Below are 25,572 nucleotides of genomic sequence, written 5' to 3'. Positions count from 1 at the left end.
GGATTATTTCGTGCGGTTATCCGCGGGGACGGGAACGGTGATGAATTTTGTCATCGTGTCATTCTCTACTGCTGAGCAGCTTAGACATGTGACCTGAATGGAAGATCAAAGACAGGCGCCAAAAAAGACATCTATCTGCCTAGAACAAAGTTAACATTTGAGCATGTACATGAGATACATTATTTAAAAAACAAACAAACCATGGATGACAGCAATCTTTGTGGCTGATCCACAGTTATGGAATGCTCTGAATGGTACATTAAGGCTTCCTCAAAATCTGAAGTCTTTTAAGAAATCTCTGAAAACTCCTTTGTTTGTCAGAGCATACCTGTAAATCTGGTGGACTTCTATCTTTTTCTGTAATCTATGCCTGAAGATTTGTAGAAGATTGTATGTTTGTTATGTAATGATGTAGTAACAACCGGAGTTATGTATGTAAATGCTATAATCCATTTAGGTTTTAAGCGGAATAGAAATTTTTTAAAATAAATACATAAATATCCCCATCATGTCGCCTTGAGCCTGTATAGGTATGCACGAGTAACAAATAGATTAGATTAGATTTGATTAGATTAGATTTGATTACCTCCTTGATGAGAGCTCCCATGTGCAGAGCACTGAGAGGTGTTTGCTCTGCTGGCTTAATAACTACGGTATTACCACAGCACAGAGCTGGAGCGATCTTCCAGGCAAACATCAGCAGGGGGAAGTTCCACTGCAAGAAATAATAAAGATGGGTGTCGCAGGCCTTTATTTTCAAGACTCATCCGTGAAACATAGAAACACAGAAACATGATGGCAGATAAAGGCCAAATGGCCCATCCGCAGTAACCACTATCTCTTTCTCTCTCTGAGAGATCCCACGCACCTATCCCAGGCGCTCTTGAATTCAGACACAGTCTCTGTCTCCACCACCTCTTCCGGGAGACTGTTCCACCCTTTCTGTAAAAAACTGTTTCCTTAGATTACTCCAGAGCCTATCACCTCTCAACTTCATCCTTTGCCCTCTCATTGCAGAGCTTCCTTTCAAATGAAAGAGACTCGACTCATGTGCATTTACATCACGTAGGTATTTAAACGTTTCTATCATATCTCCCCTCTACTACTACTATTTATTATTTCTAAAGCACTGAAAGGCTGTACATTTTAACAAACAATAGATGGTCCCTGCTCATAAGAGCTTACAATATAATTTAGACAGGACATTTCGGGGTTGGGGAGATTATGGTAGAGGAAATGATACAGTGGGTATAGGTATCTGACAGCAGTGAGTGGGGTTAGGAGTTGAAAACAGATTTTTTTTAAATGGAATTTTAGCTAGGATTTGAACGCTACCAGGGAGGGAGCACGACGCATTGATTCAGGCAGCCTGTTCCAGGCATATGGTGCTGCAAGAAAGAAGAGACAGAGTCTGGAGTTGGCAGTGGAAGAGAAGGGTACAGATAAGAGGGGCTTGCCCAACAAACGTAGATCATGGGGAGGAGCATAGGGGGAGATAAGTAAAGATAGATGGGGGGGCTTGAGAGCAAAAGCACTTGTAAGTCAGCAAGAGGAGTTTAAACTGTATTCGGAGATGGATGGGGAGCCAATGAAGTGACTTGAGGAGAGGGGTAATGTGAGAATAGCGGCCCTCATGGAATATGAGTCACACAGCAGCATTTTGAACAGATTGAAGAGGCAAGAGGTAGGCACATGGGAGGCCCGAGAGAACTACGTTGCAGTAGTCTAAGCGTGAGGTGACAAGAGCATGGACAAGGGTTTTGGTCGTGTGTTCAGAGAGAAGAGGATGGATTTTAGTAATATTATAAAGGAGGAAGCGACAGGATTTGGCGGTCTGTTGGATCTGAGCAGAGAAGGAGGGAAAGGAGTCAAAGATCACCCCAAGGTTTCAAGCCGATGAGACAGGGAGGAGGATAGCGTTATCCAGTGAAATAGAGAATGGCGGGAGGGGAGAAGCGAGTTTAGGTGGAAAGATAAGGAGTTCCGTTTTAGCCATATTCAGTTTGAGATGCCGGCAAGACATCTAAGCGGCAATGTCGGACAGGCAGGCTGAAATTCGGGCCTGAACTCCTGCAGAGATATCCAGCGTGGAGAGGTACGGACTGAGATCTTTAAGGCTTTCATACAAGTATTCTCCATTACAAACCAGACTCTTGACATCTGGGCATTTCATTCTTCCTTCTGTTGAGGGAGTCCTAACTTACGCATCCCCTGACACACTCATGTTTGTCAGCTCTCTATGCAATCAGCATCTCTGGTCATTGTAGTGCTGCTACCCATGCATAGTTCAGCTCCGTAGCACTAGCTGAGGATATATATGCTTCACTGACACTAGAAAAATGTATGAGCAAATCTCACACAGTTGGAATACATTAATAGGCAGGACATATGCCAGTATATACAGTAAACACATTGCTGTATGTTTATCCGGATAGAAATCTGGCAAGTGCAGATTACAAACTCCTCCAGAGAGTTCCCTTCTCACGCATTCCTGTCACGAGTGGCATAGTAAGGATAAGCAGCGCCCCTCCCCGCCCCACCCCACCCCCACAGCGCGTCCCCCCCCCTTCCCTTTCTCCGTGCCTTTTAAACTTCTCCGGCATGCTGCCCACATTGGACACTTCCTAGGTGCGGGTCCCGAAAGCGACGTCAGAGAGTGCGCCAAAATGGTACGGGGAAGGCAAGGGGTGCGCGTGACAAGGAGAGGAGCAGGGAGAAGAGGAGGGGTGCCACCTTGCCCTTAGGAAGACCACACCCAGGCGGACCCACTCCTGCCATGATAGCGATTGCCCCCCCCCAAACCGCGACACTTCTGGGTGAGGATCGTGGTAGGGAAGATGCCCTGTGGCGATCCTCACCCCAAAGTGCCACGGTTCGGGGAGGGCGACCCCCCTACTCCCCATCCCCAATAAAATATGGGCAGCAGGGATTCCAGGCCCTCCTGCCCTGATGGAGCCTCCTCACGTCCGGCTCCCCTGCATCCCCAATCGGCCCCTCTGAACACCCCCCCATCCACCAACCCGCCAGACCCCCCACCGGTCCTGCGACCCTACCCCCCACCCCCCGTACCTTAAGAACATTAGCCAGAGGATGGGTTCTCAGAATGGCGGGCCTTAGGGCCTGATTTGCCCAGGCACAGGAGAGGCATTAGGTGTCTGGGCCAACTGGAATTGGCCCAGTTGCCTTAGGCCCCTCCTGTGTGTTGGGGCAGGAGGGCCTGGGATCCCTCCTGCCCATATTTTAGTGTGGATGGGGGGTAAGGGGGTCGCCGGGGCAGGAGGGCTTGGGCTCCCTTCTTCCCCGGTCATGTCGGGGAGGGTGGGGGTTGTTCAGGCAGGAGGGCTTGGGCTCCCTCCTGCCCCAGTCATGTCGGGGGGGAATCGCGGCAGGAGAGATTGGCTATCTTTCCTGCTGTGATAGTGATCTAATGTGCAGCGGTTGGCAGCACATTGGGATCGTTATCGCGGCAGGGGAGATGAGCCATCTTTCCTGCCATGATCCTTGCTGGGAGGGGGGGGGGGGGGCTGTGGATTCTGTAACCGGTGTGCTTTTTGACAGACACTGGTTACAGAATCCAGCTTTTAAGCGACAAACTGGCTCGTCCTTCACCTAAAAGGTCTGGTTTTGGGCGTTTGGAACTTAGGCTTTTTTGGGGTTCATTATTCTGTTGTAAGTGTAGACATAGTGGTGGTCTGGGCGTTTAAACAGTTGAATGTAGAGGCAGGCCAGTATAAAAAAAAACCTCCTTTTGGACATTTTTTTTTTTGAGAAAGGACATGCTTCTACTTTCCATGCTTCTACTTTCAGCGTTTCGGGCCTAGGCCAAAAGGGGACTTAGACTTTTTTTTATTATTATTATGCCCCTCAATGTTTCCCACCAAAAGGAAAAATTTAATCTGTCCCAGTTCTTCCAATTTCTTGTTATCATTTGCATGGCCACCCCTGTCATAATCAGAAGAAGTCTGTTTTTATAGATGTCTATTGGACTTTTAGCTTTCAACAATGTCCCAAATAGAACAACATCATAAGCCAATGGTATCGAAACTTCGAATACCATATTTATTTTTCCCCATATTGATTTCCAAAAATTGAGTATCAAGGGACAATAAAACAACAAGTGATCCAGTGTCCCTACATCAAGATGATAGTGCCAGCATCTATTAGATTTTGAACTATCCAACTTTTGTAAACGAACTGGGGTCCAAAAAATTCTATATAAAAAAAGAACCAAGTTTGTCTCATAGATGCTAACGCTGTACATTTCATTATCCAAGTCCAATATTGCACTAAGTAAAATCCACATACAGTAAAACCTTGGTTTGCGAGCATAATTCGTTCCAGAAGCATGCTTGTAATCCAAAGCACTCATATATCGAAACAAATTTCCCCATATGAAATAATGGAAGCTCAGATGATTCGTTCCACAACCCAAAAATTTTAATGCAAAATATTATACGTACTTGTATTGTGAAACCTCACTCATTTAGAACAGTCACTACACTCCTGCAGCGTCAGAGAGAGAAGAACCATCAGCTCAGTTGTGATGTGTGTATACTGTATGTACTTATATTGCAATACATTGCTTGTATATCAAGTTAAAATTTAATAAAATGTTTTGCTTGTCTTGCAAAACACTTGCAAACCAAGTTACTTGCAATACAAGGTTTTACTGTATATATATATATATTTTTAATGTTCTGGTCATTGCTGATTGACTTGTGTTGGAGAAACATCCGCAAAACGGAGATAACATGCTGTATTTTCATATAGATTGTCTATTTCATGGGGTGAAAATAAAGTGGAGTTCATATATCATGTTACCATAGGTATTGGGATGAGAGCCAGGATAACACTGCAGTCTTTGAAATAATTATGAACCCTGCTATCTTAGACAAGAGAGCTATCTGTCACCAAGAGTCGGCCAGGCACCTGTCAGAATGAGTTACTGCAGCTGCTTTTGCTATAGGGTCTCTCCAGCCCCTGGCAAACTTGCAAAAATATACAAATGCCTTTCCTTCACTGAACACCCAATTTCTTTCCACAGAACTGTTTATAAACTTTGTAACATGAGTGATGTTAATTCCAACTACATAAAATTTCACGGTGAACCTGTAGAAAGAACAGCCTGGTGACAGCATTTTAGGGATTGGAAATTCAGGACCAGAGGAGGCATGAGAGAGACTATGGTGAAAAGAAGGGAATCCAGGGATATTGCTTATAGAATGATCATCTGGTTTTACTAAGGAAAAGGCAAAAGAGATCAGGACTTTCAACTTCAATTTCAAAGTATTACATTTTAAAAAGTCAAATTCTTCAGAAAGGTTTGAAAACAGGAGTTGGAAAAACACCCCTCCCCTCCGGAAGTAATTCAACTTTATTTTTTGTTAACAAATTGGGGAATCAGGTAGCAACTCTAAATAAATATTCCTTTTCTCTGTCTTATCATCCAGGTAAGGACAATAGTTCAACAACAGATGAAAAAGTCTCACTTTGGTCATATTCACTAGCGTTCTATAATTCCTCATTAATAGCACAGTACTGTTAAATTAATTACTGATATGCTTATACACTGAAAAAAAATGATAGGATTACAGTAAAACCTTGGATTGCAAGTAACTTGGTTTGCAAGTGTTTTGCAAGACAAACAAAGCATTTAATTAAATTTTAACTTGATTTTTAAGCAATATCTTGCAATACAAGTACATAAAGTATACACACATCACAACTGAGCCGATGGTTCTTCTCTCTCTGACACTGCAAGAGTGTAGCGGCTGTTCTAAACAAGCAAAGTCTTGCAATACAAGTATGTATAGTATTTTATATTAAAGTATTGGGGTTGTGGAACGAATCGTCTGAGTTTCCATTATTTCCTATGGGGAAATTCACTTTGATATATGAGTGCTTTGGATTACAAGCATGCTTCTGGAACGAATTATGCTCACAAACCAAGGTTTTACTATATTTATAAAAACTTTCATTAAACAAAACTGTCAATCTAGGTTGAATCATGTTCAAATGGTACTTGGAGGGACATTTTGAGTTGTTCATGATGTCAACAAGGGAAAACTCTTTAAGGCTCCACTGAAATTATACTTTTTTGCAAAACCTTTTCTGATTAGTTCTCTGAACCATGAGACCATCCCACCAAATGAAGGACAGTTGACTATTTTGTTGAAATGATGGGTCCCCTATCTAAGCAACAAGTTTGAAAAGGGTTCCCAGAGCAGAGAGGTCTACCTCAGAAGATCAAGTAGCAGCTGAAAGTGGGCCCCCCTCCTGCTTCGGGTCTTCCTGTACTGTAGGGACAGTTTGGGCAGACTTTATCCTACTGTGAAGCCCCTCCCCCCATTAAACTGATTTTCTAGAACTCATCTATTCATACGTGTAAAATGAGAGTTAAAATGTGAATGCACTTTCTTGACAAGCATTCACAAATTGACTGAGTTTTGAAAGAACTCATAAACACCTCCAACATATGGACAGATTGATATACAGAAATTCAAAAATATCACTCCAAAATAAAAGCACCACACAAGCCAAGAAAGCTAGCTTATTACTTAAGCGAAAGAAAAGTCTCAGACAAACGGAGAGGTGTACCCACACTCTTCCACCAAAGCATCATAGGCAAAAAACCTCGTACAAGTTTAAAGTTAGCAGGTGGGAGCAAAAAAATAGCCGCAAATGATTAATGGTAAAAACCATTGAACTGAAAGCAGCAGTTAGGATCTGCGTACTGATTGCCTGGATTTGGCACTAAGGCCCTGAAGCAGTGGTTACTGGGCACGAAACGATCGTTGGCCTGGCCTGTTTGTGTTCAGTGGTTTTTTGCCTATGATGCTTTGGTGGAAGAGTGCGGGTACACCTCTCTTGTTTGTCTGAGGCTTTTCTTTCGTTTAAGTAATAAGGGGTTCATAATAAAAAAAAAACAATGTCTAAAAAGTGTCCTAAATGGCTACTTGGACAATCAAAAAGCCTGATCGTCCAAGTACCCATAACCAAAGCTGGTTTTAGACGTATCTAAAACCAGTTTAGGCCTTTCCCCTGCCACTAAATGCACAGAGAGAAAAGAGGCGTGTTTAGAGAAGGGGAAAGGGCAGGCGGTGGGCGGGAGGTGGGCCGACCTACACCTAGGCGTGCAGCAGGTATAACCAAAACCTTCGGCACTTATACCTTTTTGACTTAGATGAAGTCAAAACAGGTCTAAGTCCCGAAAAAGGGGCCGCTAGCTGATGGCCGCTGGCGTGATCAATTCAGCGGCCCGACAACCTACCCACCATAACCATCGCGGCAGGAGAGATGCCTCATCTCCCCTACCGTGATGCGATCACCCCTCTACCTGAACTGCCACGACCTGCGGCAGGAGAGATGCCCAATCTCTCCTGCCGCGGGTTGTGGCAGTTTCGGGTAGAGGAGTGATCGCATCGCGGCAGGGGAGATGGCCAATCTCTCCTGCCGCGATATATCACCCCCCCTCTGACAATATCGGGGCAGGAGGGAGCCCATGCCCTCCTGCCCCGGGCACCCCGCGACAACATCGGGGCAGGAGGGAGCCCAAGCCCTCCTGCCCCGGGCACCCGCAGCACCCCGCGACAACATTGGGGCAGGAGGGAGCCCAAGTCCTCCTGCCCCGCCAGGCGTGGCACCCCACGACAACATCAGGCCAGGAGAGAGCCCAAGCCCTCCTGGCCCCAGCGATCCGTGACCCCCCCTTCACCCCCCAGCCGATTACGTTCGGGGCAGGAGGGAGCCCAAACCCTCCTCCCCCCCCGGGCTCCCCCCAATTATGATCAGGCCAGGAGGAAGCCCAAGCACTCCTGACCTCTCGCCCCCACCCCCCTACATGATTGGGCAAGAGGGAGCCCAACCCCCTCCTGCCCAGGCGGACACCCCTATCCCCCACCTCCCACTACAATATGGGCAGGAGGGATCCCAGGCCCTCCTGCTCTCGACACAACCCCCCTCCCCTCAATGTCCACCCCCCCAAACCCCTGATCAGCCCGGCAGGCCAGGCGGCTGAAAACCAGCCCACAGGTGGGGCCTGAGGCGCCTGGGCCAATCAGAATAGGCCTGGGAGCCTTAGGCTCCTCCTGTGGGCGGGGCCTTAAGCACATGGGCCCAACCCGCGGGTGGCTGGGGCAGGAGGGCTTGGGTTCCCTCCTGCCCAATCGTAATCAGGAGGGGGGGGGGTTAGGGATCCTGCCCCAATGTTGTGGGGGGGGGGTTGGGGTGGATTCTGTAACTGGTGTTGTTTTTGACAGACACCGGTTACAGACTCCAGCTTTTAGGCGAAAGACAGGCTCCTCCTTTGCCTAAAAGCCCTTGTGTTGGACGTTTGGGGCTTAGGCGTTTTTTTGGTTCATTATGGGGTATAAGTGTAGACGTCATTTGGGTACAAGTGTAGACGTAGTGGTGGTCTGGGCGTCTAAACAGCTGAATGTAGAGGCAGGCCATTATCAAAACAAGGACATTTGTTTTGGTTATGGACACTTTCCCTGCTTCTGCTTTCAACGTTTAGGCCAAAAAGGGACTTAGACGTTTTTTTTTTTTATTATGCCCCTCCACGCTTTCTTGGCTTGTGTGGTGCTTTTATTTTGGAGTGATATGTTTGAATTTTTGTACTATACTTCCCTCCAGTCCTCCCTGTTTTTTGTGGTTGCAGATAGATATACACACACACCCGCACACATAAAATTGCAATACAGCCTCTTTAAATCAATAAGATTGTGATGGGGTAAAGTGCAGTTGAGGGACTTTACAGACTGAGTGGCCTTGTTGATCTGAAGAAGGGTTACCTTCGAAAGCAAATCATAAAATGCTTTGAGTTAGTCTAGTAAAAAAAGTATTACCTTATTTCCTTTAGGGGGAGGAGTTTGTTTGTTTTATTTCTATATATTACCTTGGAAAGTGGATTAACATGATACCATACCATTTCACTAAAAGAAAAGAGAACTGAGGAAAATTGATTTTGAGCCATAATACTGTGCATACTCCAGTTTATTTTCTTTTTTACTATAATGTGGGCTCAAATGTAATCTTTGTGAACTAGGTTTATACATCTGTAAGTAGATTTAATGCCAGGCTCTTTTATCTTCCTTTTGGACTGTGAGAATTCCACTTCTTGAGAACATCACTGGTAAGAACAAGGCTAAAACCCTATTAACCTGTCCAAGTAAGCATTTGCTGAAAAGCTGGGTAAAGAGATGTCAGCAATATGAGCTCAGCTTTTATTTCTTTTTTGGTAAATGGAAATTACACAGCTGCAAAGGCCGTGTTGTGTACATCTTTAAAGAGTGCTGAGTCAAATGAAAATAAATACCGGGTGCTTGCAGAGATACTCACAGGGATGATCTGTCCACACACGCCGATGGCTTCATGTCTTGTGAATGTAAAATAATCCCCATCTGAAACAGATGAGCACGGTTAGTCCAGTTTGACTTGGCAGAGCAACAAAGACTCAAGGTACTGGATCGCCCTTCGTGGGGACTTTGATGGCCCTCAATGAAACAAATAAGTGGGAGGAGGGCCTGCTCCAGGGATCCAAGAGGGTGGAGGAGCTGGAAATCAGCATAAACTTCTGGCTTTTCCAGTGACTCCTTGGGTGACCCTGAATCAGCCACTTTATTTCCATCTGCTTCCGTTTATTTATCTGTGTATAGGTAATATAAATTACAGTACAATAATATTGTTCTTCCTCTCTTCTGTGCTGTGATGTTGCAAGAATTATAACCAACAAAAAGAAAATTTACATAATCCGGTTGACAGTTCCAACAAACATAATCATTAAGGTCTGGTTCCATCGCGACTTTTTTTCAGGCCTTCTGTTTAGCCACACCCACTCACATAAATCAAATTAAATCACTACTGTGCAGAATCTTGGCAGAATTCCATATGGGATTCACCCTGTTACATATGCAGCACGATTATAGCATAAACAGTGGAAGAGTTCCATATAGGATTCACATGTATAGTGGGACAGATTCTATAAATGGCATTTAAATTAGTAGGCACCTAGGGAAACAGTGCCTACTGCGTGTCAATCAAATTTAGGTGCTGTTTATAGAATCGTGCCTACCAGTTAGGGTTACCAGATTTTCCAAACGGAAAATCCAGACCCCTAGACCAACCCCAAGCCCGCCCAGTTCTACCCATCCCTGCCCATTATGCCCTAGACCCGCCCCCAATCCCACCCTAGCTCCGCCCCAGCCCCGCTCCCTGCTCTCATCGGGTAGGAGGGTATCCGTGCATGCGCGAATACAATGCAACGATGTCACGCGCACGTGGCATCATCACAGGGCATCCATGGCATGCACAGATGCCCTCCTGCCCAAAGGCGATTTGTTGGAAACTTTTCAAAACCTGGACAAAGTGCCGGGTTTTGAAAAGCCGTCTGGACCCTCGGACATGTCCTCAAAAGGAGGATATGACCGGGGAAGTCTGGACGTCTGGTAACCCTATTACCAGTGCCTAAATTGAGTTAACTGGCAGTTGGCATCTACAACTTAGATGCTAGTATACTAGGCCAGTGTATTCCTCGCCTAAAATACTAGTGCCTGATGCTTTCCATGCCCAAACACCATCCCTAATCATCCTAACCATACCTACTTTTCATGTAGGCACTGGCAGGTGCCATGGGTTGTCAACCTGAGGCTCGCCAGCTACATGCGCCTCTTCTCCTAGACCCCTCTACAACTTACTTTTTAAAGCCTGGTGGTCTAGCGGTGAAGTGGGACAAGAGCGATCTTTCTGTGCTCCTGCTGAGAGTTGCCGTGGTCTCGTGAGACTACGAGAACGCAAGGCAGCCATATATGTTTGCAGCTCTGCACGAGGCAGGAGCTTTGGAAGATCGCTCCTGCCCTGTGTCACTGCTAGGCCACCAGGCTTTAAAAAGAAGTTGTGGAGAGGTCTAGGAGGCCGCAGACACATGGCAGAAGAGGCACATGTAGCTCGCGAGCCTCAGGCTGACAACCCATGGCCTAGACCAAGGCCCCTGCCTTGGAGGTGGGGTGGGTCAGAGTAAGTTGTGGAGGAGTCCGGGAGGCGGGGATGGGTCAAAGTCGGCCCTAAAGTTATTCGCAAATGTTTCTTATTCACGGGCCGGCTTTCCCCCTAACTCCAGTGAATATGAAGGGGAAACTGCGGGTATAGATGTCCACATCCTGGCTTTAGAAAATTGGAATTTGGATGTTCATGCAATATGAATATCTAAATGCCAGCGATCCAAAACACAGAGCTTTTGAAATAAGGGCCCTAGTTACCGTACTAATAACTGTGTTTGGCAGTAAAATAACAATGGCAGCCCACATTGATAACTTAGAAACAGAAAAAATGGTATAATATAATACAATTCAGTTCTTCTATTCCGCACAATACCTCTACAGCTCTATTCGGATAACACATTCTACGAGTCCAGGATTATTACATCATAATTAAACTTTGGCCTGATTCAGAGCTAGTCATAGTGCAAAACACGGCCGTCCGCTTAATATTCGGACTAAAGAAAAGCAAACACATTAGTCCCTACTACAAACTGCTACACTGGTTGCCAATGGAGGCACGAATACTATTCAAATTATCTTGCTTTTGCTATAAACTGATGTGGGGAATGGCCCCCACCTATCTTTTACCACACTTCGAACTATACATCCCCACGAGGACAACCAGAAATCGCAATCTCTTTGCCTATCCAAAGATCGCTGATTGCAAATACAGATCCTTTATGGACAGAACCTTTAAATTTCAAGCTAGCAAACAGCAAACCTGGCTAGGCAATTTCATCAACAAAGCCAGGCTGACCTACGGTGCTTTTCGGAAAGAAATTAAGACAGCTCCGTTCGTTAGATTTATCTCCTAGACACTGACTTTTCAGTGACATTTTCGCCATTTGTATTCTGAAATTCACTGGCTGTCCGGCCCTCTTCACTGTAACATGCTAATATTATGTTTCTCACTAAATGTACTCTGTAATCACTGTAATTCGCTGATTGTACAGCTCTCTTCACTATAAACCGCCTAGAAGTCGCAAGATTGTGGCAGTATAGAAAAAATAAAGTTATTATTATTATTAATAAAGTCATACCCTACCAACAAAATCTTCAGCAAAGATATTCCTCAAATAGAACCAGTTTAATCATCTTTCTAAAAATTAGGTAATTAGAGATCTGCCTCACCTCTAATGGAAGATTATTCCATGCTACAACTGCTTGATATAGGATAGAACAGGGGTAGGGAACTCCGGTCCTCGAGAGCCGTATTCCAGTCGGGTTTTCAGGATTTCCCCAATGAATATGCATGAGATCTATTTTCATGCACTGCTTTCAATGCATATTCATTGGGGAAATCCTGAAAACCCGACTGGAATATGGCTCTCGAGGACTGGAGTTCCCTACCCCTAGGATAGAAGAAGCAAACAGTTTTTTCTATTTCACTCCTTTAACTGACAGAAAATTTATTTTTATATAATTCCTATAATTATAACCTAATGCCTTAAAAGAAGGTGAGACCAAATAAAAATGAATCAAGTACTGAGGGGCCCAGCCATGATAAATCTTAAATATTAAGATACACAATTAAAACCTAATTCTGGTTTCCAATGTAAAGAGACCAAAAAATGGTGTCACATGGTCATATTTTCCAGCAGAAAACATAAGTTTGGCTGTGGTGTTTTGAAAAACTTGCAGTTTTCTAATCGAAGATTTAGTACAGCCCATGTATACTGAGTGCAATAATCTAATCTGGAGAGTATCAATTCCTGAACAATTAAAGCTAGTTGTGAGGAATCAGTATACTTTCTAATTTGTCTCAATTTTCTCTATACTAGAAATGACCTTTTAACAACACTATAAGAATCAGATTCTGCAAATGGTGCCAGTATCGGCCACAGCACCGGTTGCATGTCAGTCAGGTACCTGAACTGGTTGCAGAATTGAGGCCATGTGTAAAATAGATGCTGGAAATGTAGGCCAGGGTTTAATGGCCTACTTTTCCAATGCCTACTTAACATGAGAATCATAAGAACATAAGAATAGCCTTACTGGATCAGACCAATGGTCGTTCAAGCCCGGTAGCCCGTTCTCACGGTGGCCAATCAAGGTCACTAGTACCTGGCCAAAACCCAAGGTGTTGCAATATTTCAAGCAGTGGCTTCCCCCATGTCTTTCTCAATAACAGACAATGGACTTTTCTTCCAGGAATTTGTCCAAACCTTTCTTAAAACCAGCTACACCAGGGGTCTCAAAGTCCCTCCTTGAGGGCCGCAATCCAGTCGGGTTTTCAGGATTTCCCCAATGAATATGCATGAGATCTATGTGCATGCACTGCTTTCAATGCATATTCATTGGGGAAATCCTGAAAACCCGACTGGATTGCGGCCCTCAAGGAGGGACTTTGAGACCCCTGAGCTACACTATCCGCTCTTACCACATACTCTGGCAAGTTTCAAGTTTATTTATAGCTTGATAAACCGACCATCACAAGTATCTGGTCGGTTTACAATAATAGAAATTAAAAAGATATTTAAAATATTTAAAATTGCTTAAAGAAAATAATAAATTGAAATAAAAAAAATGGAGGGGAAATTAAAAATTGCTTAAAGAAAATAATAAATTGAAATTAAAAAAACAAGTTCCAGAGCTTAACCATTCTCTGAGTGAAAAAATATTTCCTCCAATTGGTTTTAAAAAGTAGTTCCCTGTAACTTCATCGAGTGTCCCCCTAGTCCACAGGGGCTCCTACCAGTGCCTATGGTCACTTTTGGCACACACCATAGATACCGTTAGGAGTTTCTGTGGATGAGACATAAGTGGTCTGTTTTGTAGGTGGATGTAAGTGCCTACATTTTTTAAAATTAGTCTTTAATTGGTTTTTAAAAACGTGGAAAAACCATAAAATGACCCCAAATTATCCACAGAGAAGAAAATCTAGAAGAAATCAAAAGAAACTCTGTGGAACGATGATGTTCCTCAATGGACTTTATTTGAAAATGTCTAAGTTCCAAAGGTACACTAAAATCATCCACATAAAAGTAAAGTAATCCACATAAAAGCCTTAAAGGACCTAGTCCTCTAGGGATGCAGGACCCAACATGGTCCGTGTTTCGACAAAAAGTCTTTTTCAGAGGTCCCTGGGGGGTCCTATAAAGGTGAATACGTGGGAAAGCTAATATGTGGTGAGCCAGAAGTGAGACACATATTAGCTTTCCCACGCATTCACCATTATAGGACCCCCCAAGGACCCCTGAAGAAGACTTTTTGTCGAAACGCGGAACCACACTGCAGCCCTAGGCCCCGCGCGGCTCAACAGCACTCTCAGTGGTTACCGACAAAAGTACACTAGCGTGCGATCCGGACTGGAGTCACCCTGCAGGTTTTCCACAAAACTGAATCAAAAACTCAAACACAGTGATTAGGATGGCAATAATGCAAAATTTACTTCTCAAAAATAAAAGTCAGAATGGCATAAAGTTCAAAGCAACAAACCAATGTTCAAAACTGGAAACAAAACAAGGCCAGAGGAAAACTCTGGCAGCCTTCAGGATTTCTATTCCAAATAAAACAGTTCTCTCAGTGATTCGCCCTCTCACAAAGCAATTTTACAATATAGCTTCTTGTCCTCCCAAGTCTGCTCCCCAGCAGGGCTTAGGTAAGTCCAGTTTATATCATTCAAAAACAGTTCCCAGAGATAGGCTTTTTACTCCAATCTCTAGGGCAAACACATCCAAAATAAAGCCTCCAGCCTAAAATTGTAGCAGGGCTGGGTAAAGAGGAGTCCACTAGGTTTGCCTTCAAAAGCACACAAGACAGTTTTCAAACTTCCCACCCTGTTGTTGGCAAACTTCTCCCCACTCACTCTTAGCTTCAAACAATTGTCCAGTACAGAAAAGACTTTGTCAGGGACTAGGAGCAGGAAAAGGAACCTAGCCCCAAAATAAGAGAAAAAAAACAATCACAGGTTCAACTCAGGCTTGGAAACAGGGATGACCAAGGAATACATGACTATGAGTATGGGGAGTTAAAGTGCTATTATTGCTTTCAGTCACCTAACTTTTGGTGTCTCTATGACACAGGTGTCAAAGTCGGTCCTCAAGGGCCACAATCCAGTCGGGTTTTCAGGATTTCCCCAATGAATATGTATTGAAAGCAGTGCATGCAAATAGATCTCAGGCATATTCATTGGGGAAATCCTGAAAACCCGACTGGATTCCGGCCCTCGAGGATGGACTTTGACACCCCTGCTCTATGAGAATCAGAGTCTTAACCTGTAGTTCCTTTGAAAATGAATCTCCAGTACTTTTATTGATGACTCAAATTGATGAGAGTTGTCAACAACAAGAAATTGTCTATCAGTCTAAGAATGACCCTCAGGGGCCAAAAGAAGGTATTTTGTTCTCTTCCTATTAATCTTTGATTTGTGAGATGTTATTCATTAATCAATGGTAGCTATGCAATTTATTTGTCCCAGTTTTCTAATATGGGGTGTAGAATTTAATATCAACAGCATAAATCAACTACCGTATTTTCGCGGATATAACGCGCGCGTTATACGCGTTTTTACCTACCGCGCATACCCCTCGCGCGTTATACGCGTGAGCGCGGTATACAAAAGTTTTTCTACATAGTTCCCACCCCGCCCGACGCCCATGTGCCTCAGGCCACGCCCCCAGGTGGGACCTAAGGCTCCAGGGCCTATTCTGATTGGCCCACGCGCCTTAGGCCCCACCAGTAGGCGGAGCTTTGGGACGGATGGGCCAATCCGGCCTCATTCCGTCGTTGGCTGCCTGCCGGACAGGCGGGTTTGGCTCCCGTCTGTCCGGCCAACTAGCAAAGGTACGGGGAAGGGGGGTGGGGGTGTCGTGGGGGTCGGCCAGGGGGGTCGCGGGTCGGCTGGGGGGGCGGTCGGAGGTTCTTGGGGGGGGCGGTCGTTGGAGGGAGGGAGGGGGTTTGCGTCGAGGGCAGGAGGGCCTGGGATCCCTCCTGCCCGTAATGTAGTGCGGGGTGGGGGTAGGGGGTCGCCGTGGCCAGGAGGGTTTGGGCTCCCTCCTGGCCCGATATTGTCGGGGAGTCGGCCGGGCAAGAGGGCTTGGGCTCCCTCTTGCTCCGATCGCGGGTGCGGGTGGGAGCGCGTGCGAGCGGTCGTTCGGGGTGGGGGTGCGAGCGGTCCTGCTGGGGGGGGTGAATCGGGCGTCGGGCGGGGTGGGGGTAGGGGGTCGCCGTGGCCAGGAGGGTTTGGGCTCCCTTCTGGCCCGATATTGTCGGGGAGTCGGCGGTCCTTCGGGGTGGGGGTGCGAGTGGTCCTGCCGGGGGGGGGGGCAGGGCAGGGCGGGTAAACGGAGAGTCGGGACAGCGCACGGAGAGTCGGGGAGGGCGAAAGGAGAGTCGGGGTGGCCAGAGGAGAGTCGGGGCGGGCGAAAGGAGAGTCGGGGTGGCCAGAGAAGAGTCGGGGCGGGCGAAAGGAGAGTCGGGGTGGCCAGAGGAGAGTCGGGGCGGGCGAAAGGACAGTCGGGCAGCATGCGCGTTATACCCGTGAGCGCGGTATACAAAAGTTTTTATACATAATATTGTGGTTTCTGCGCGCTATACCCGTGTGCGCGTTTTACACGGGTGCGCGTTATATCCGCGAAAATACGGTACTACTACTACTGTATACAGCGCTGTACATTTTGACATTTATAGATGGTCCCTGCTCGGAAGAGCTAACTTGGACAGACATAATAATAATAATTTATTTTCTTGTATACCGCCCAACCAGTAGTTCTGGGCGGTTCACAGCAGGAAAATACTGAGATATTTCAGCACATGGTACGGTTTCATAGAACACACTATCTATGTACAATCTAAAATTTTAGGGGAAAAGTTAAGTTTTCTGTATAATGTGTGGGGAGTTACCACCCCCCCCCCCCAACACGGCAGTACGAACAGTATTCAGTAAAGTGGGGGGTTTCTCTCACCCCCCCCCCCCCCGTCAGAGCCCTTTAAAATAAGGTTTTTGTGCAGCGCACTGATGTTTTACGCTCAATTGTCCACTCCAATTTGTCGGCGCCCGTTTGTCTGGCGCGCTTTTGTTCCGTCACCCGTTTAAATATATCAAAATTAATATTCTTATTTGTAAAATAAATAGGTCTTTAATGATTTCCTAAATGTGAAGTAAGAATTAGATGATATATAGGGTTGGGGATGCAGAATCCAAGGAGAGAGAAGTTGAAAGCACTCTCAAAGAGGTGGGCTTTTAATTGGGCCTTGAACACTGCCAGAGACGGAGCCCGCCTTAAGGATTTGGGCAACTTGTTCCAAGCATACGGTGTAGTAAGGCAGAAAGGATGGAGTTTGGAGTTGGCAGTCAAAGAGAAGCGCACACAAAGGAGGGACTTACCAGCTGAGTGGAGCTCATGGAGAGGGGGGGATCATAATGGGAGATAAGTGAAGAGAGATAGTGAGGGGAAGCTATGTGAGTGCATTTGTAGGTCAGTAAGAGGAGTCTGAATTGTATTTGGAAATGGAGGGGAAGCCAATGAAGTGACTTTAGGAGAGGGGTAACGTGAATAAATCGACTCTCCTGGAAAATGAGTCATGCAGCTAAATTTTGGATGGATTGGAGGGGAGCAAAATGGCTAAGCGGAAGGTCTGAGAGTAGTGAGTTGCAGTAGTCTAAGTGCGAGGTGATGAAGGTGTGGATGGGTTTTGGTAGTGTGCTCAAAGAGGACGGGTCGGATTTTGGTAATATTATAGAGGAAGAAATGGCAGGTTTTAGCAATATGTTGTATCTGGGCGGTGAAGGAGAGAGAGGAGTCAAAGTTGACCCCGAGATTACGAGCAGACAAAACAGGAAGGATGAGAGTGTTGTCCACAGAGACGGAGAACGAGGGAAGTGGAGAGGTGGGTTTAGGCGGGAAGATGAGCAGCCCTGTTTTAGCCATATTCAATTTTAGATGGCAGTGAGACATCCAGGTGGTGATGTCGGACATGCAGGCTGAGACTCTGGTCTGGGTTTCATTAGAGATATTTGGTGCAGAGAGGTAGATCTGGGAGTTGTCGGCATAGAGGTGATACTGAAAGCTGTGGGAGGAGATCACCGCTTCAAGTGAGCAAGTATAGAATGAGAAAAGGAGCAATTCGAGGACAGAGCTTTGAGGTACACTAATCGATAGTGGGAAGGTTGTGGAGTAGGGTTACCAGATGTCTGGATTTCCCCGGACATATTCTCCTGCCCAGCTTGCTTTGGGGGGAGGGGGGAGTTCTGGAGCAAGAGGGAGTGGGCATCCCTCCCGCCTGGTTTATTTCACAGGTGGGTTTTTGAGGGTTCAGACGGGAGGGAGTGAGGATCCTTCCTGCCGGCCAAATTTGCATGGTGGTTCAGGGGTTCTGGTGGGAGAGTGTGAGCATCCCTCCTGCCGGCTGACTTTGTAAGGGGGGGTATTCCTGCCATGGTCGCTCAGTTGATCACGGCAGGGAGATTTCCTTGCCGTCATCAGCTCGGCAACTGCATCTATTTGACATGTAGGCCAGCATTTTGCTGTCCTACATTTCAGGCATCTATTGCAGCCCTAGGGAGAAGCCTAGGGCCACTTAAGCTTGCCCAAGGCCACTTCTGGGCAAAATCACACTCACTCCCAGCCTTTGGCGAGCTTAAATGTCCCGATGCATCTCCTTGCACTCACGACAGATGCCTACAGTGTAGGCAGCCCGCCTCAGGGATTTTTTTAAAGAAAAAGTGTGTCTCGATTGGCTGGTTAGACAGCAGTAGGATGCCTACCGCTGCTTAAAATCGGGATGCTGTTTATAGAATTTGCCTCTTAGCCCAGTGATTTTCTACTTTTTTCATTACATATTTTTCTGATGGATTGAAAAAAGTGGAAAATCACTAGACTAAGTGTAGCCCTCAATGGAGACTGGCTCAACTTTATTGGTTGGGCTGAGAACTTTTCAGCATCCCCTTGTATCACTTATTTCACAGACTAACATCTCAGTTTCAGGAAGGATGAAAGATTCTAATTTTGCCACTTTAAAAAAGTCTTTATATACCAAAGCGAGTTCTTCCCCCTCATTTTTTCAGCCGTGGTTAATGTAAAACTTTGGGAGTCAAAACTCTCCTCTGACATAGAGAAAACTCTGGTTGATTTTCTTCTAAAAGATCTCTAAGAATATGTGTCTTATTATTAACTGATCTAATATTTACATAAAAATCAGGTATGGGTAGCTAGGAATTGGAAATCGATCTTATACAAGTTATCTTCTCTAATTGTCTATTTTGTGGATGCGATCTATTGATGTAATTTTTTGTTTTATAACTAATTACCTCTTCCCATAACTGTTTGAATTGAATTAGTATTGCAATATACACAATTTCTCAAATTAAAGACTTTAGTAATAGAATTAAATGTTACCATGTTTCTATATCCACTAGCATTCGGAAAAATTAAAAGGGGACAGATTCAGAACCAATGCTAGGAAGTTCTTCTTCACCCAAAGGGTGGTGGACACCTGGAATGCGCTTCCAGAGGGTGTGATAGGACGGAGTATAGTATTGGGGTTCAAGAAAGGATTAGATAATTTCCTGAAGGAAAAGGGGATAGAAGGGTATAGATAGAGGATTACTATACAGGTCCTGGACCTGATGGGCTGCCGCGTGAGTGGACTGGGGGGCATGATGGACCTCTGGTCTGACCCAGCAGAGGCACTGCTTATGTTCTTATGTACTCTAACTGGAATATATGCTATACATTACATTACATTACATTACGGATTTCTATTCCGCCTATACCTTGCAGTTCAAGGCGGATTACAAAAGAATTGACTGGACATTTCCAGAGATGTAAACATTTCAGATGAGATTACTGGACATTTTCCAGTGAGGATGCAATTTTTTTTTTTTTTTTTTTTTTTTTTTGGGTAACTGGAATTTTCTGGGTGAAGGTGAGAGGTTGGAGAAGTGAGCTGGTGGTAGGTAAGGGGGTTAGGATTTTTGGATGAATTTTTTGAAGAGCAGGGTTTTGATTTCTTTGCGGAACGTCTTGAAGTCGTCCGATGTTGTCAGCAGGTTGGAGACGGATTGGTTGAGTTTTGCTGCTTGAGTTGCCAGAAGATTATCGAACATTTTCTTGCGATGTGTGCCCTTGAAAGGGGGGAAGGTGAAAGGGTTAGGGGTTCTTCTGTGTCTTTTTGAGGAGATCTGGTTTAAGCGGTTGGTTAGGTAGGATGGGGAAGAGCCGTGTAATGCTTTAAATAATAGGCAGTAGAATTTGAATTGAATTCGTGCTTGTATGGGTAGCCAGTGGGAGTCTAAGAAGGCAGCTGTTATGTGATCATATTTTCTAAGTGAGTAGATTAGTCTGAGGGCGGTGTTTTGTATGGTCTGGAGTTGCTTTATCATAAAGGCTGGACAAGGGAGATATAGGGAGTTGCAATAGTCCAGTAGACCTAGTACTAAGGATTGTACTATTAGTCTGAATTGTGTTTGGTTGAAGAATTTTCTGATTTTGCGTAGGTTTCTCATGGTTAGGAAGGCTTTCTGTGTCGTCTTGTTGATTTGGGAGTGCATTGTGCAACATCTGTCTATGGTAACTCCTAGTAGTTTTAGTTCAAGTTGTATTGGGTATTTGGTGTTTTTGATTATCAGTTCTGTGATGGTAGGGGTTTTAGCCTTTTCAAGCAGGAGGAATTTTGTTTTTTCTGGGTTTAGTTTTAGTTTGTGAACCATCATCCATTTTTCTACTGTTTCTAAGGTTGTATCCAGCTTTTCTGTGGTGGTGGGTTCTAAAGGGTCGAAGGGGAGGAGTATAGTGATGTCGTCTGCGTAGCTGAAGGATGTGACGTTTAGTTTATCTAAGGTGGCTCCTAAGGAGGAGATAAAGAGGTTGAAGAGTGTAGGTGAGAGAGGTGATCCTTGTGGTACTCCGCAGGGGTTTGCCCATGGCTCTGATTTGGTATCGTTGTATTTTACCCTGTAGGTTCTTGATTTGAGGAACCCTTGTAACCAATTGTAGACCTTGCCTGAGATCCCTATGGCGTCGAGTATCTGTAGTAATAAGGTGTGGTCAACTAGGTCAAATGCTGCAGAGAGGTCAAGTTGTATTAGTATCATCTTTTTTCCTTTACTGATATGTTGCCGGGCTATATCTAGGAGTGAGATTAGAAGTGTTTCTGTGCTATGGTTGGTTCGAAAACCTGATTGTGAGTGGTGAAGTAGGTTATGTTTTTCCAGGTAGTTTGTGAGGTGTTGTGTAACAAGGCCTTCTATTATTTTGACATACATTGGTATTGAAGCGATAGGCCTGTAGTTGGAGGGGTTATCTATTGGGCCCTTGTGATCTTTTATGATAGGAGTGATTATAATCTCTCCTAAATCCTGTGGGAATTGGCCTTCTGTTAGTGTGGTTTGAATCCATAGCATCAAGTTGGTTTTGAATGTGGTGGAGGCGTTTGATAACAGGTAGGTGGGGCAATTATTGAGTTCGCTGGATGCATGGCTGTATTTATTGTAGAGTCTGTTCATATCCGACCAAAGTAGGATTGGGAAGTTGGACCAGCATCTGTCTGCTACGATGGCTTCATCAGTTGTTGGGTTTGTTATTATTTTTTCGAGATGGGTGGGTGTGTTTATGAATGCAGCTCTGATATTTGTGATCTTATTTTTGAAGTGATCTGCTAGTTGGATGGCTGTCGGTGGGTGGATACCTTGAGTGGCCAGGTAAGGTTTGGTGTCAGTGAGGTTCTTTACTAGATTGAATAGTTTTTTTGTGTCTGGGATTTTTGTGCCTATCATTTTGGAGTAGTAGGCTTTCCGTTTTTCCTTGAGTTTGATTTTGTATTGGTTTATTTGATTTCTCCATGCTGTTTTAGTGTGTTCTGAGCTCTTATTTTTTTTCCAGTCTCTCTCTAGTTGTCTGCAGAGCTTTTTTGCTTGGAGGAGTTCGGAATCGAACCATTTATCAGAAGGTCTACTTATTTTAAATTTTAGTTTTTCTGGGGCTAGTTCATTCAGGATGGTTTCGCTTATGGTTCGCCAATGGGATATGAATTCGTTGGGGGTTGTGTTGGTGATGGCTTGGTCTGCTTTATCCCAAAATGTGAGGGGTTCAATTTTTTGGCGTATTTTGAAGGAGGTTTTTTTTTGGAGATTGTTTGATAATGTTTTGAGGCCAGTTGATGTTAAAGGTGTATTTGTAGTGGTCTGACCAGAGTGAGGGGCACCAGGCCCCATTTGAGATAAGGATTTCGGGTTTGTGAGGGTGTTGGGTCATGTAAGCAGCGACATCTAGTTGGTGGCCTTTTTCATGTGTGGGTTGGGGGTTAAGGATCTGGTAGTTCAGTGCTTTGAGGTATGAGAGAAGATTTATTACTTGTTTAGAGGTGTGATCTTCAAGATGGAGGTTTATGTCTCCTAGGATTAGGTTGTGAGGTGATGTAAGGGAATTCTGGTAAATAAATTCTTCAATATCTTGTTCGTTATCATTCCACTTTCCTGGTGTTGAGTAACAGAGGATGCATGTTAATGTTCCGGCAAGTGAGTCTTCGGATAGTTGGCAGGCTAGGAGATCTAGGTGTGGTGTGGAGTGTTTGTCTAGAGTCTTTATATTGATGTTGTTTTTGAGTATGATGGCAAGACCTCCACCCCGCTTTTTTTTTCCTACAGATCAATTCTATTTTGTAACCCGTTGGGCATAGTTCTGTGATGATGGGATCGGATTCTGAGGTTAGCCAGGTTTCGGTTAGGAATAAGCAGCTTAGTTGTTTTTTAACTATCCAGTCCTTAATAAGATCTGCTTTTGTGCATATTGATCTGATGTTCATGTATGCGCATGATAAAGAGATATTGAGAGTTTGGGGAGTTGGTGAGCTGTTTGGTTGGAGGAGATTTTCTTTGGTTTTTGGATGACGGTTGAGGTTTTCTGTTTTTGGTTTTGTGGGTGGTCTTTTTCCCCAGATGGTTGGTATGCTGATGTGGTTGAGTGAGGGGCATTCTATCAAATTTCTAGGCGAATGAAGTCTTCTGGTAGGTAGGGGGGGCCTGTGGGATTCTGTTAAGGTTGGGATAGAGAATGTATGATAACCTTCTGTTTTTCTGTTGGTTAGGAGAAGGAAGAGCAGTAATTGTAGGAGTATGCTTGTAGAGATATTGGGGGGCATAGTGAATTTTTGTGTAAGGTGTAGGAGACTCTGCTATTTGGTGACTGGTGTGTGGTGCAAGGTTCTGGGAGGTGTTGGGAGGTTAGGGGATGAGGGTTGTTTGTTCTGTAGCGTCTGTGACCCTCAGTGGTGAGTTCAGGGATGGGTTAGCTTTTCTTCCCACTGTTGAGAGATGAGGAGCACTTCTTTGAGATTGTGGGGGTCCCTGCTGGATCGGGGGAGTGCTTTCAGGTATTTGTAAGAAAAGGAGAGCTAATAGAGGAGTATAAGAGTGTCAGCAGTATCGGTTTGTCAATGCTTGTCAGGATGTGGGGGGTAGACAGTACTATTAACTTATCAGGCTATACAGGTTATTTTGGAATAAACATTGTTATCAACTTATCAGGCAATATGGAAGATGTATCGATTGTTTAGGAGTTGGATAATACTATCTGCTTATCAGCCTCAACAGATTACAGTGCTTACAACTTATAAGACTAAACAGATTATTATGGAGATAAATAGTGCTAACAGCATATCAGACTGTACATGTTATTATGGAGATAGACAGTAGTAACAACTTATCAGTCGGTACAGGTTATTGTGGAGATAAACCTTGCAATAACTTATTCAGATTTTTTACGATTTAACGGACTTTAACATATAAATAAGGATGGACTTAAAATAGGACGTAAAATAGGACGAGGGCTGTGGCTTCAACAGCTGGGCTAGATGGACTCGGGGGGGGGGGGGGGGGGGGGGCGGAAACGACTCAACGCCCCTGCAGGATCGACCTCCTGCCTCGAACTCCTGCTTGCCCGCTGGATCGGTAATTGTAAGCAGCAGCTTCCACGCTGCTCTCTTTTAAAAGTCGGCCCCCGCTGGACTCGGGGGGGGGTGGGGGCGGAAACGGCTCAACGCCCCTGCAGGATCGGCCTCCTGCCTCGAACTCCTGCTTGCCCGCTGGATCGGTAATTGTAAGCAGCAGCTTCCACGCTGCTCTCTTTTAAAAGTCGGCCCCCGCTGGACTCGGGGGGGGGGTGGGGGCGGAAACGGCTCAACGCCCCTGCAGGATCGGCCTCCTGCCTCGAACTCCTGCTTGCCCGCTGGATCGGTAATTGTAAGCAGCAGCTTCCACGCTGCTCTCTTTTAAAAGTCGGCCCCCGCTGGACTCGGGGGGGGGTGGGGGCGGAAACGGCTCAACGCCCCTGCAGGATCGGCCTCCTGCCTCGAACTCCTGCTTGCCCGCTGGATCGGTAATTGTAAGCAGCAGCTTCCACGCTATACAACTTTCAGGTGTTGAGCCCAAACCCCACCCTACCATAGGCAAGCATAAAACTGCATATACTGTAAAACCAATACATTTTCAAAGAATAAAACTTAACAATAAATATAAGACTAAAAAAGAACCTCTTAAAATATCAGGGCACCTGTTCTTGTGCCAGTCGCTGTGCACAGAAATACACTAAGAAGTTTGGCTTTGGCGTGTACCTTAGATGGCATGCCAAGCATCTGCACACCACTAGCATGCCTCTTTAAATCCCCACGGCAACTGACATCAGCAGCTGGGCGGAGCAATCTCGCATGCCTGACACCTAAGCAAAAAACTGAGGGACTAGGATGGTCAGAAAGTGGTCCAGAATCATAGCCAGCTAAAGAGAAAGGCCATATTGCCCATCCATTTAAATCACTTTCTCACACTAAGAGATCCCACATGCTTGTTCCATGCTTTCTTTAATTCAGATGCAGTCCTCATCTCCGCCACCTCCTCCAGGAGGTTGTTCCACATATCCACCACATTTTCTACTATAGAGAAGTATTTTCGTAAACTTCTGAGTCTAATTTTCCCCCTAAATGACAGAAGATGGGGGACTGGTGGAAGAGAAATGGATGGTTAAGAGAGGAAGAGAGGAGATAAGATCATAAAGAATGGTAAATGTGACCACAGCTACTATCGATTAATGAATAACCTCTCACAAATCAAAGATACTCTCATATCAGCAAAAGTACTGGAGATTCATTTTCAAAGGAACTACAGGTTAAGACCCTTCTATACATATGAAAATCTGAAATATCGACTTCCGGTGACGTCATCACCCTGAATGGCGGGTTAGAGCCGGAGCTCTGATCCTCGAGCGAACGTTCCCCCGATCAGGAGCAGGCAAGCCGCGGTAGCGAGCGGGGCACCCGGTGAGCTGTGCGAGTGCAGCTGAGCGGCTTCGGAATATGCCGTCTAAAAAGAAACCCGACGAAGGGAGACCGCACGAGAAGGCGCCAGAAAAGAGCGGCCTGCGCCAGTCGCGCGGAGCCTCGTGCGCGTCCCAGCGTGAGTCCGGGGAGAGCGGGTCCGATGAAGAGTCGGAGAGGGGGTCTTCTCCGAGACTGCGGAGAATGGATTCCTCTTCCGCAGCTGTGACTAAAGCAGACCTCCAGCAATGGGTCTGCGACATTAAGCAGGAAGTTGCTGGTGTCAAAG

The 25,572-nt window shown here is 45.4% G+C and overlaps 1 protein-coding gene across 1 annotated transcript in view; it reads right to left on the bottom strand.

Moving 5' to 3' along the window:
* Nucleotides 1-25,572, bottom strand: part of ALDH1A2 (aldehyde dehydrogenase 1 family member A2) — a 219,793-nt gene that overhangs the window by 53,479 nt on the left and 140,742 nt on the right. Inside the window, exons 5-6 of the mRNA XM_033920183.1 lie at nt 9,340-9,401; nt 587-715 (exon numbers count right to left, since the gene is read on the bottom strand). Of these exons, the coding sequence (XP_033776074.1) occupies nt 587-715; nt 9,340-9,401 (191 nt within the window). The remainder of the gene's footprint in view (nt 1-586; nt 716-9,339; nt 9,402-25,572) is intronic.

This window comes from Geotrypetes seraphini, chromosome 14 (genome assembly GCF_902459505.1).
Source record: "Geotrypetes seraphini chromosome 14, aGeoSer1.1, whole genome shotgun sequence".
Classification (NCBI taxonomy): domain Eukaryota; kingdom Metazoa; phylum Chordata; class Amphibia; order Gymnophiona; family Dermophiidae; genus Geotrypetes; species Geotrypetes seraphini.
The sequence above is the reverse complement of the archived record's forward strand: the minus strand, read 5'-3'. Positions and strand labels throughout refer to the sequence as shown.